The 11,858-nt window shown below is 31.5% G+C and overlaps 1 protein-coding gene across 1 annotated transcript in view; it reads left to right on the top strand.

Moving 5' to 3' along the window:
• The first annotated feature begins 636 nt into the window (after positions 1–636).
• Positions 637–11,858, top strand: part of LOC134249975 (von Willebrand factor A domain-containing protein 7-like) — a 29,195-nt gene continuing 17,973 nt past the window's right edge. The window contains exons 1-7 of the mRNA XM_062732315.1: positions 637–928; positions 1,031–1,153; positions 2,379–2,552; positions 2,652–2,727; positions 10,930–11,015; positions 11,181–11,366; positions 11,497–11,724. Of these exons, the coding sequence (XP_062588299.1) occupies positions 703–928; positions 1,031–1,153; positions 2,379–2,552; positions 2,652–2,727; positions 10,930–11,015; positions 11,181–11,366; positions 11,497–11,724 (1,099 nt within the window). The 5' untranslated portion in view covers positions 637–702. The remainder of the gene's footprint in view (positions 929–1,030; positions 1,154–2,378; positions 2,553–2,651; positions 2,728–10,929; positions 11,016–11,180; positions 11,367–11,496; positions 11,725–11,858) is intronic.

The raw sequence follows: 11,858 nt of genomic DNA, 5'->3' as shown, positions 1-11,858 counted from the left end.
TTATATAGTTGGTTAGGTAATCAAACACTTAATCAATGACTACTCGGTGAAACAGTCAAAATGTTGTCCCGAGGTAGTGGGAGAGACCTGGGAAACTGTTGCCCTACGCCGAAGGCCTCGGGCAACAGTTTGTTTATCTCGTAGTCATTGAATAAGTGTATACTGTTTAATTAGTCTTACATTGATTAGTGTCGATTTGTTTACATTCGATGAAGGTGTCTTTTTAAATAAATCCACTTATATGCGACATATAGATGCCATAATTATCAGAATTTTTGATAATTTTTTTTTTTGAACACGAGAACATTTTTTTTCTAATTTTGATTTTCTTTAAAGGACTTTAGATAAACTGTTTTTCAACAGCGTTTTAAAATGAATACGATAAACAAAATTATTCTCACATAAGCCCTAATAAGAAGTGAGACTGGATTTAAGACCTGAGAGCAATGAGCATACATGTAAGCATGACGTATAAAGGTTTTATTTAACTTGTCAACAGTCCGTGACAATTTATTATCATCCAAAACATCTTTCAGCATTTAAAGTCAGTTCAAATTTAGACAATAAAAAGGCAGATTATTTACCATGTTGAAATACATACATGTACTATTTACATAGTATGGATTTTTCTAACCAGGAAGTATTAAATTTATAATTACCAAAGAAGTGAAAAGCGCCGTTGGTGCTGGTTAACCTGAGACAATGCCTCCATCATATTTTGGTATCTGTGTTGTTCTGCTGATCAGTTTTGTTCCGTGTTTTTTCTTTCCTCCACAGTTGATTCGATCGGAATGGCAATCCAGATCGCATTTCTCTATAACGATCTCAGGAATCCTTAGAGCAGCTGCGACATTCATAGACAGATTCAATTTGGTGAATATTACTGGAGTGGATCAAGCCACGAAAGTTTCAATGTACTTTGGAGAAGGTATGGAAACTGATTCTAACAGAATGATTTTGAATATCTGTTCATTTCATTTATAATGCAAACAGAAACTGTGTTTAATTTATACTTATTCATTCCTTGCAGATGGAAATTCATATAGATTTTTTATTGAGACTGTCAACAAAATCGTATTTTTTGAAAATGAAATTCAAAGAAATTTTGCCAATATTGCTTTTTATCACGTGAATGGTGAAGAAATTGTCAAGGGTAAGTTATAACAGATACAATTTTGAATAAACAGTCCAATATAGTTAATTTGAAATCGGAGGACCATGAAACAAAACGTAAATTAACGAGGATTTGAGATATCGGAGTTAAAGTGTAGAGAGAAGAGAAGTTTGTTCTCTCAATTATGTCAACATATTCACTCGAGATAACGGCTTTCGAAATATTTCACAAACAGGTTTACCCGATTTTTTGTCGATGGTTTTGGCTCCATATATTTTGAGAGGGGTTGACCAGTTGAAGTCAGGTTAGAGGCCCACAACCACACCCAAAAAAAACCCCATTGATTTATCGCTTATTGTGTAATTTTTGGGGACTCAAAAAGAGGGGGTGGGGGCCCCTTCTGAATCCGCCAGTGAATTAAGGAACATAAAATATTTTAGAGAAGCAACAGAGTCTATGATTAGAATAAATAGAATAGACTAAGAATAGAATAGAATTTATTTCCAAATTAGGTCCTCATGGGGCATGACATATAATAATTATGATTACATATAAATACACCCAAATAACATAAGTACAATATACATGTAACTAATTAATTTGTTGTACAGTTTGTATAGAAATATAATGGTATGATAGCGTGATACAATGTAAATCATTGTTCAGCTTGTATATATTTTATAATGACCAAGTTAAAAAAATGCATATGTTGTGTTAAATGTTAGTAAACTGAACATTTATGCAACATATGAATGTAACATAATGCGTAGAAAATAAGTTACATCAAAGTTGTGTGGTCTCAGCATAAGCATGTAGCATATACATGTACATGGTTACAACATGTAATAGATGGTAAGATGCAAAAGAGACACAATCCTATTAAGTATGATTAATTTTGCTCAACAACCGTGTTTAGTCATAATTTCCTTTATAAGGTTAATAGAAAATAATCAAGTTGAAACTTTTGTATTAAGGAGAATATGAATGTGTTTAGGCGTTATATAATCAGAATTAGTTTACTTGTGAATTATCGAAGGCATATTTTTAACAGTTGGGAAAAAATGAAATTGAAATAAAATGATGCCACTTGATGTTTACTAAATGATGCATGTTGAAATCAAATCACATTTCTGAAGATAAAATAACTTCACCATATATGAATTAAAGGAAAAAGATGAATGGTTTGATATATATTCCTGCCTTCATCATTTGTGTTAAGTAAGTTGGCAATAGTTTTTTTTATAATATGTATTTTCTTTTCCAGCACACAATTATATAAGGTCTTTGCGTAGGCAAATCGAAACATTGGCAAAGTTAGATAAGCCCGATATTGAATTGATTCAAGAGAAACTGGGTTACTGTTTGTATACCATACAAGCCTTCTACAGTAACACTAACTGGGTGGAGATTTTTGGAGATAATCACTATCCAGATTTTGGTATGAATGGGTAATTTTCTTTAGTAAATGTAAAATTCAACTTTTTTTACGCTCACGTTTTAACACTGAAATATTTGTTTTGTCTAAACTCTGCTAAAGGTCAAGAAAATGTAACGCTGATGGAAGTGGCAAGTTCTGCAGAAAAATCGTGTAAAAATTGTCCAAAAGACGAAAGGTAGGCAGGATAAAATTTAGCATTTAAGTCAAACTTGCACAAACTTTCAAATTTTTCTCTCCTATTTGTAGTTTTTCTTCTTATAACTCTGTTATTCAAGTCTTTTTGGTGTTAAATAACTTTCAACATCATGACAAAATAGCACTTCTGTAATTTTCCCCGGCTTTAAAACTATATAATGCTATAATTTGTGATTTAAAATTTCATTGCCAAGGCTTAATAATTAAAAATAACAACGTGATTGTTCAAGGAATGCGTCTAAAACTTCCGCATTTTTTTTTACAATACCTTTTGTTACAAAGGCTTGAATATGATACAAATATATGCATATACATCTTCGCAGATGTCAAAGTTTTTAAAAAAGAAATGATTTATCAAAGGAGTCTTTATTCTAAGTCAATTGTTTTAGTATCACATTCTTCAAACGGTGAAAATCCCAATCGAACATGTTCACGGCCAGGAACACGTTAAGTTCCAAGACAGTACCGTTGTCAGAAACATTTAAAGTTAAGCACTAAAAATGGCTCGTTGTCATGAAAATACAGGTAAGGTTATGACAAAAACTGTCCGGTGTCATTACTTTAGAAGACAGGTCGTGAGCAGTTTTTCATTTTTTAAGTTAAATAATTTCAACCAATGTCTGAAATTGCAATGGGGAACAGGACTGACATCCCTTTTGGTGTTGAATGAATTTCAGCCGTTAAAATGAAGTAATAAAAGAGGAGTTTGCGTTGGCAATCACATGCCCATGTGTGAAGTCATGATCGTCAGCCTGAAAATTTAATATTTCTTACGTAAACTTTATCAAAATAGACCTTTTATTTTGAAATATGAAGAAAAACCTAATTTTACACGTGTTAGGCAACTGACAGCCTAATTTTTATAGCAGGCTTTAAGAAATCGTTATTTAAAAGCAAAATGTCCGTTGTCGGTACATGTTAAGTTTTCCTCGTCCGGTGTCTTTTTCTTAACATATAAGTTTATCAATAAAACAGTCTGACTAAAGCTAGTCCCTATTTCACTTTGTTAGGAGTAAAATAGTAAGGGCTGGTTTTAGTCAGACTGATCAATAAATACGTATATAACAAAAATGATCAAATGTATATGTACTCTTAAGAAAGAGAAAGCATATTGCAGAAATTTTTTAATCTTTTGGGGGGTCGTCTTAGGAATAGTGTATATAACTGAACGTGCGTACCATTCTCTAATGATTTTTAATATATAGAGTGCAAAGGTATAACAATTCCTGAAATATTATCAGGAAAACAAAAATAAAATATTAGATCTACGAAAACTTAAAAATACAGAAATTTTTAATACGTATTAAATTATTGACAAACAAGTTACTGAAACAAGAATATCAAAAGTCTTGTTTTAGAAAGTCATAATTTCATAAGTTCCTTGGTCGAAGCAATGATCTTGTCAGCAAATACAATTTATCATGGAGTCAAATGCTGACTGACGTTTTTCATAGTAATTATTAGGCCTTTTTTTTTACACATTGACGGATTTTTCCCGGTACATTTCCCGCGATCAAGACAAGGGGCACACAGTAGGTGTAAACGGTAGACAGAGGATGTTCACTCCTAAAAGATTTTTTTTGAATAGGCAAGGAAATTTATTCAAAATGAAGAGAAATATGAACCAATGACTCGAATCTTTTACTTTGAGATATAAGCTCTTAAATTAACGTTTGCATAAAATCTTTGAATATTTTCTTAATGTTAAAAAATAATATAATATATATAATAACAGATGATATAATATTTGAATACATATTGTTTTTCCGCCCACCGCCAACTAAAGTTATAATTTTCAAAAGTTAACATATTCGAAGGATTTTTAATATATATTTTTTTTCATAGAGTATTATATAAATTTTCACAAAACATTACTTATTTGGGAAAACAAAGAGAGATAACCATAAAAATTTGGTAAAACTTTTGTTTTTCACAAAAGAAATCAACGAAAATACGGATCCCCTCCCCCGTGAAACAAAAATTCCTTTTTTACAGGTGATATGGACTATTTTTATTAAAAAAATTCAAACCAAAGCTTTTTGTTTTTCAAGGGGGGGGGGGGGATTTGTATACTTTATAGACAAAAAACGACAAAAACAATATTATCATAGATATGTTTAAAGACAAAAAACGACAAAAAGAAAAACAAAGTTATCACAGATAATTCAATTTAAGCCGCTATGAGAAATCTATTAAATCTTAAACCGTCAGGTAGTAACCATGGTTACGGATTTTTTTAATCGAAAAAAATCTTTGTTTTTGTTGCGCCATTTCTGTAACCCTGTTAGTGCGATGGACCTCCCCTCCTTTTTATGGGTTCATTTTTGTATTATTTTGCAATCTGGTCAAAATTTGTATTTTTCTTACAGTAGTAACTTGTCATCTGGGATTGGTGCAATTGTTTGGACGCCTCCAAGGATTAACTTATTTATGTTATATTTTATGCATATTTACATGTAAACTGTTATTTTCACTGCATGTAAATTTCTAGTCAGTCTCAGGGGGATCTTACTTGTACCTTTCATGCACCTATGTTCATGTTTTATCTTGTTTTGTTTAATATCAGGTGATCCCTCTTAATGGTTTCTTATAATTTTACTTTATGCCATTCAAGTGAATGAAATAATCGACAAAACTGCATATCTGTGTTTGGTTATTTTTTACTGCACTGTCAGGCTGATATTTAAATGCTTATTTTTTCACCAATTTCGAAGCGATTTACAACTGAAACATTACATTTTATTAATACATTTATTTTTATAATTTCTTTGCCGAAAACATAAGAAAATATACTAGGTACATTTAATCATATCCAAGGCTATTTCAAAATATGGTGATCTTTCAATGGAGAATATCGTCTATCCCGACCCCCCTTTTTAAGAGCTTGAAATAGGGATAATTCACTATTTAGCGCTGGTATCAAAACAATCCATCAATTACCACTTAACTGTTGTAATAAAAACGATTTTATGGCCAAATTGCCATTAGTATTAGACAAAATGAGTGCAAAATGTAGGCAGGAATCGAGAGTTAGCGTGCATATTTCTTCCTTCACTTTGAAATTAGTTTTTTAAGGAAAAAGGCTGAAGCCCATATGTATGACAAACAAAAGCTGAACATTATATGAAATATACAAAATAGCATACGTTTAGTTTCTCATGACTAATTAGTTCACCCATTGAAGGCATGTTTGAAATTTATCAAAGCATTAAAAAAAACTAAAATCAACCTCCTTTATAGTGTATACGTACAGTAAAGTAGCGACAACGGACCGATGACAACGGACTGAATTTTCGTATCTTGTCATGACAACGGACATAATTTATAATAAATCAAATATTCCAGTTATAATTTGTTTTATTTTTTCCCGTAAATGCTTATATCATGTCTTCATACTGACTGCATCAATTGGTATATATATGATATTACATTTACAAAAAATATAACATCTCAGAAGGAAAATGAATGAAATCCACGTTTGATTTCACCAGGGTTCAATATCGCCAACGCAAACTCCTCTTTTATTACTTCATTTTAACGGCTGAAAATCATACAACACCAAAAGGGGCGTCAGTCCTGTTCCCCATTGTAATTTTAGACATTGGTTGAAATTATTTAACTTAAAAAATGAAAAACTGCTCACGACCTGTCTTCTAAAGTAATGACACCGGACAGTTTTTGTCATAACCTTACCTGTATTTTCATGACAACGAGCCATTTTTAGTGCTTAACTTTAAATGTTTCTGACAACGGTACTGTCTTGGATCTTAACGTGTTCCTGGCCGTGATGTTTCGGAATAGGGATATATTAATTATGTTTAGCCGTAAAACATGTTTATAAAATATAACCAGTGAGGTAGGTACATGTAAATAGCTCAGGATCAGTACCTTATATAAGTATTACATGTATATTAGAGCAAATGGTAATTGAAACCCATCAAAAGCCGTAAGTTATGAGGGTGTTCTTTAACATTACGGAACATGTCCACAATATGCTCAGTCATGTAAAACGATAATTCACATTCTAGTATAAACTGAATATGCACAAAAAACGTATTTTTAATGCAAGTTTACATGGCATTGTGGTTAGAGCGTTTATTCTACAGTCGCAGAGTTCAGAGTTGATACTTACATGTACGTTTCGGATTCTAGTGCGAAGTGGAGACCGTATAAACCGAGGTCCTACGTAGAAGTAAGTGCTGGTACAAAAAATATCATTCACTGCTTCAAGGCCATGATTGCTGAGTAAAGTTCTAAATATACAACCCTTTTTCGGTAAATGTTGGCGTCTACGGAAGCCCATTTAGGACCTATCAGAAATATTTTTGAATTCGTTATAACGATTTTTAGAATTCGTTATGATGAATTTAATTTGTTAAAACAGATTTTTAGAATTCGTTATAACAAATTTAATTTGTTATAACAGATTTTTAGAATTCGTTAAAACAAATTTAATTTGTTATTACAGATTCATTGAATTCGTTATAACGAATTAAATTTGTTATAACAGATTTTTAGAATTCGTTATAACAAATTTAATTTGTTATTACAGATTCATTGAATTCGTTATAACGAATTAAATTTGTTATAACAGATTCATTGAATTCGTTATAACAAATTTAATTTGTTATTACAGATTAATTGAATTCGTTATAACGAATTTTATCTGTTATTACAGATTTGTTGAATTCGTAATAACAAATTTAATTTGTTATTACAGATTCATTGAATTCGTTATAACGAATTAAATTTGTTATAACAGATTCATTGAATTCGTTATAACAAATTTAATTTGTTATTACAGATTTATTGAATTCGTTATAACGAATTTTATCTGTTATTACAGATTTGTTGAATTCGTAATAACCAATTCAAGGAATTTGGTTATAACGAATTTAAGAAATCTGTAATAACAGATTTAATTCGTTATAACGAATTCAACAAATCTGTAATAACAGATTAAATTCGTTATAACGAATTCAACAAATCTGAGATAACAGATTAAATTCGTTATAACGAATTCAATGAATCTGTTATAACAAATTAAATTCGTTATTACAAATTCAATGAATTGTTATAACAAATTAAATTCGTTATTAAGAATTTTATAAATCTGTTATAACAAATTAAATTCGTTATAACGAATTCAATAAATCTGTTATAACAAATTTAATTCGTTATAACGAATTCTAAACCAGAAGTCTCTGTCGAGACTGAAGCTCTACTGGTTTGTTCTTATGACAAAGGAAGAGGAAAGTACTTAACCAGTTGGGAATTGAAAATTTACACTAGCAAAAAGGAGAATAATGATCCTTGAATAAGTCTCTTTATGTTCTTGTTTAGTCTTCTTGCATGCCACATTATATTATAATCAGACTAAAACTGTATTTGAAGTAGCATTTTGAGAGTAACAGAAATTGATATCTTTATTAACCAAGGTAATAATGTTCATTGAAGTCAAAATCCCATACACAGAATTATGTATCTTAGTGTGCCAAGTTATATTGAAATCAAACCAAAACTGTAGGAGGACTAGCATTTTGAAAGAATTTACAAAAATTTTATTTTTAATAACAACGCCAACACCGTTCATCGAAATCAAAAACCAATAAACAGAATTATGTATCTTAGTGTAATCTACTTATATGCCAAGTTATATTGAAATCAGATCAAAACTGTAGGAGGAGTAGCATTTTGAATGAATTTTACAGAAATTTCTATTTTTAGTAACAACGCCAACACCGTTCGTCTAAATCAAAAACCCTTATACAGAATTATGTATCTTAGTGTAGTATGCTTGTGTGCCAAGTTATATTGAAATCAAACCAAAACTGTAGGAGGAGTAGCAATCTGAAAGAATTTCAAAGAAATTTCTATTTTTAGTAACAACGCCAACACCGTTCGTCGAAATCAAAAACCGATACACAGAATTATGTATCTTAGTGTAGTCTACTTGTGTGCCAAGTTATATTGAAATCACATCAAAACTGTTGGAGGAGTAGCATTTCAAAAGAATTTCAAAGAAATTTCTATTTTTAGTAACAACGCCAACACCGTTCATCGAAATCAAAAACCAATACACAGAATTATGTATCTTAGTGTAGTCTACTTGTGTGCCAAGTTATATTGAAATCAGACCAAAACTGTAGGAGGAGTAGCATTTCAAAAGAATTTCAAAGAAATTTCTATTTTTAGTAACAACGCCAACACCGTTCGTCGAAATCAAAAACCGATACACAGAATTATGTATCTTAGTGTAGTCTACTTGTGTGCCAAGTTATACTGAAATCAGACAGAAACTGTAGGAGGAGTAGCATTTCAAAAGAATTTCAAAGAAATTTCTATTTTTAGTAACAACGCCAACACCGTTCGTCGAAATCAAAAACCGATACACAGAATTATGTATCTTAGTGTAGTCTACTTGTGTGCCAAGTTATATTGAAATCAGACCAAAACTGTAGGAGGAGTAGCATTTCGAAAGAATTTCAAAGAAATTTCTATTTTTAGTAACAATGCCAACACCGTTCGTCGAAATCAAAAACCGATACACAGAATTATGTATCTTAGTGTAGTCTACTTGTGTGCTAAGTTATATTGAAATCAGACCAAAAATGTAGAAGGAGTAGCATTTCGAAAGAATTTCACAGAAATTTCTATTTTTAGTAACCACGCCAACACCGTTCATCGAAATCAAAAACCAATACACAGAATTATGTATCTTAGTGTAGTCTACTTGTGTGCCAAGTTATATTGAAATCAGATCAAAACTGTAGGAGGAGTAGCATTTCGAAAGAATTTCAAAGAAATTTCTATTTTTAGTAACAACGCCAACACCGTTCATCGAAATCAAAAACCAATACACAGAATTATGTATGTTAGTGTAGTCTACTTGTGTGCCAAGTTATATTGAAATCAGACCAAAACTGTAGGAGGAGTAGCATTTCGAAAGAATTTCAAAGAAATTTCTATTTTTAGTAACAATGCCAACACCGTTCGTCGAAATCAAAAACCGATACACAGAATTATGTATCTTAGTGTAGTCTACTTGTGTGCCAAGTTATATTGAAATCAGACCAAAACTGTAGGAGGAGTAGCATTTCAAAAGAATTTCAAAGAAATTTCTATTTTTAGTAACAACGCCAACACCGTTCGTCGAAATCAAAAACCGATACACAGAATTATGTATCTTAGTGTAGTCTACTTGTGTGCCAAGTTATATTGAAATCAGACCAAAACTGTAGGAGGAGTAGCATTTCGAAAGAATTTCAAAGAAATTTCTATTTTTAGTAACAATGCCAACACCGTTCGTCGAAATCAAAAACCGATATACAGAATTATGTATCTTAGTGTAGTCTACTTGTGTGCCAAGTTATATTGAAATCAGACCAAAACTGTAGGAGGAGTAGCATTTCGAAAGAATTTCAAAGAAATTTCTATTTTTAGTAACAATGCCAACACCGTTCGTCGAAATCAAAAACCGATACACAGAATTATGTATCTTAGTGTAGTCTACTTGTGTGCCAAGTTATATTGAAATCAGACCAAAACTGTAGGAGGAGTAGCATTTCGAAAGAATTTCAAAGAAATTTCTATTTTTAGTAACAACGCCAACACCGTTCGTCGAAATCAAAAACCGATATACAGAATTATGTATATTAGTGTAGTCTACTTATATGCCAAGTTATATTGAAATCAGATCAAAACTGTAGGAGGAGTAGCATTTTGAAAAATTGTTTACAGACAGACAGACAGACGGACAGACGGACGGACGCCGGACGCATTACTATCGCATAAGCTCTTCTGGTCTCTGACCAGTAGAGCTAAAAATCGTTATAACGAATTCAAAAATATTTTTTGATAGGTCCTAAATGGGCTTCCGTAGGCGTCTCAGTATGAGTGGAAAAATCTCAGTATGAGTAAAAATTATCGAACGGAACGTACTATGTAATAAACAACGACAGCAAAAATAAATAAAAGAATTAAAATAAACAAAATCAAATTAAAAAGTTATTGACAAAATGAAAATCTTCTTATGTCTCCTGTTTATGTTTACTAGTATTCCTACATAAGATTAAAGAATGCCTGACAGTGTTTATTTACCTATTCCCGTGTGATGAAGCCAATAAAAAAAAGAATCAGTAATTAATTAATTAATCAATCAATTAATCATAATTATTTTCAGTGATATTTATGATTGCACTGATAACATCATTACCTCCAAGTTAACAAGTAGTTACATGGCGAACCAGGACATATCAAAACCTACTGGTAAGGAACTATTACGTAAATGTATTTGTATTCTAAATCTTAATGCCATTTTTGGTTCGCAAACATTTGCTACTTTTTCTTCTATTTTGTTTTGGGTTTTCATTTTTATTTGAATCGAGCTAATTTTATCATAAAAACCTATTAATATAACGCTTTTTTTCTAAGAGCCGCTGGGTGCAAATTCTGGTAAGTGCAGTCATGGGACGACAGACGACATTTCGCGCCATTTTCCAGCTACTGGTGGTATTTATAAAGGCCGTGTTTCACCTGCTGAATCACCACATCATCATTTGCACCATCAAGCAACGGAGGCGGCGACTAAGGCGACACACCACTTTTTAACGGATGAACGTGAATGTTCTTAAAAATAATAACATTCAAGCAATTAAAACTGTTTTATTTAGTTTAAAAAAAAGCAAAGTGGAAAAAAAAATATTGATTTCTTTCTTTTTTACAACTTAAAGATTTATTTTATTCGCAGGGACAGGCTTGTTCAACATCTTAGGGCCAAATATTTTTAAGGAAGTTTTACATATCAAATCAAAGCAAGAGGTCATTAAAAAATCACTGGCTTTTGTAATTGACGTCACTGGGTCAATGGGGGACGACATCGAAGGTGTGAAGAGGGCTACAGTGAAATTGGTTGAGGAATCTAGAAACTCTACGTTTGTACCAGAAAAATACATCCTTGTTACATTTAGTGATCCAGGTAACTTGATATAAATAAATATACTATTCGATCCACCCTTTTGGGCCCCCTTATATGGAAGTAGAGGTTTATTTTCATAATGAATATGTTTTGTTATATATTGTTTTCGGGGGGGGGGGGGGGGTTAGTATGAT

The sequence above is a fragment of the Saccostrea cucullata genome, unplaced genomic scaffold (assembly GCF_032062105.1).
Source record: "Saccostrea cucullata isolate Sc308-1 unplaced genomic scaffold, CSIRO_AGI_Scuc_v1 ctg3138, whole genome shotgun sequence".
NCBI lineage: Eukaryota > Metazoa > Mollusca > Bivalvia > Ostreida > Ostreidae > Saccostrea > Saccostrea cuccullata.
Note: the sequence above shows the minus strand (reverse complement) of the source record. Positions and strands in the feature narration are given on the sequence as shown.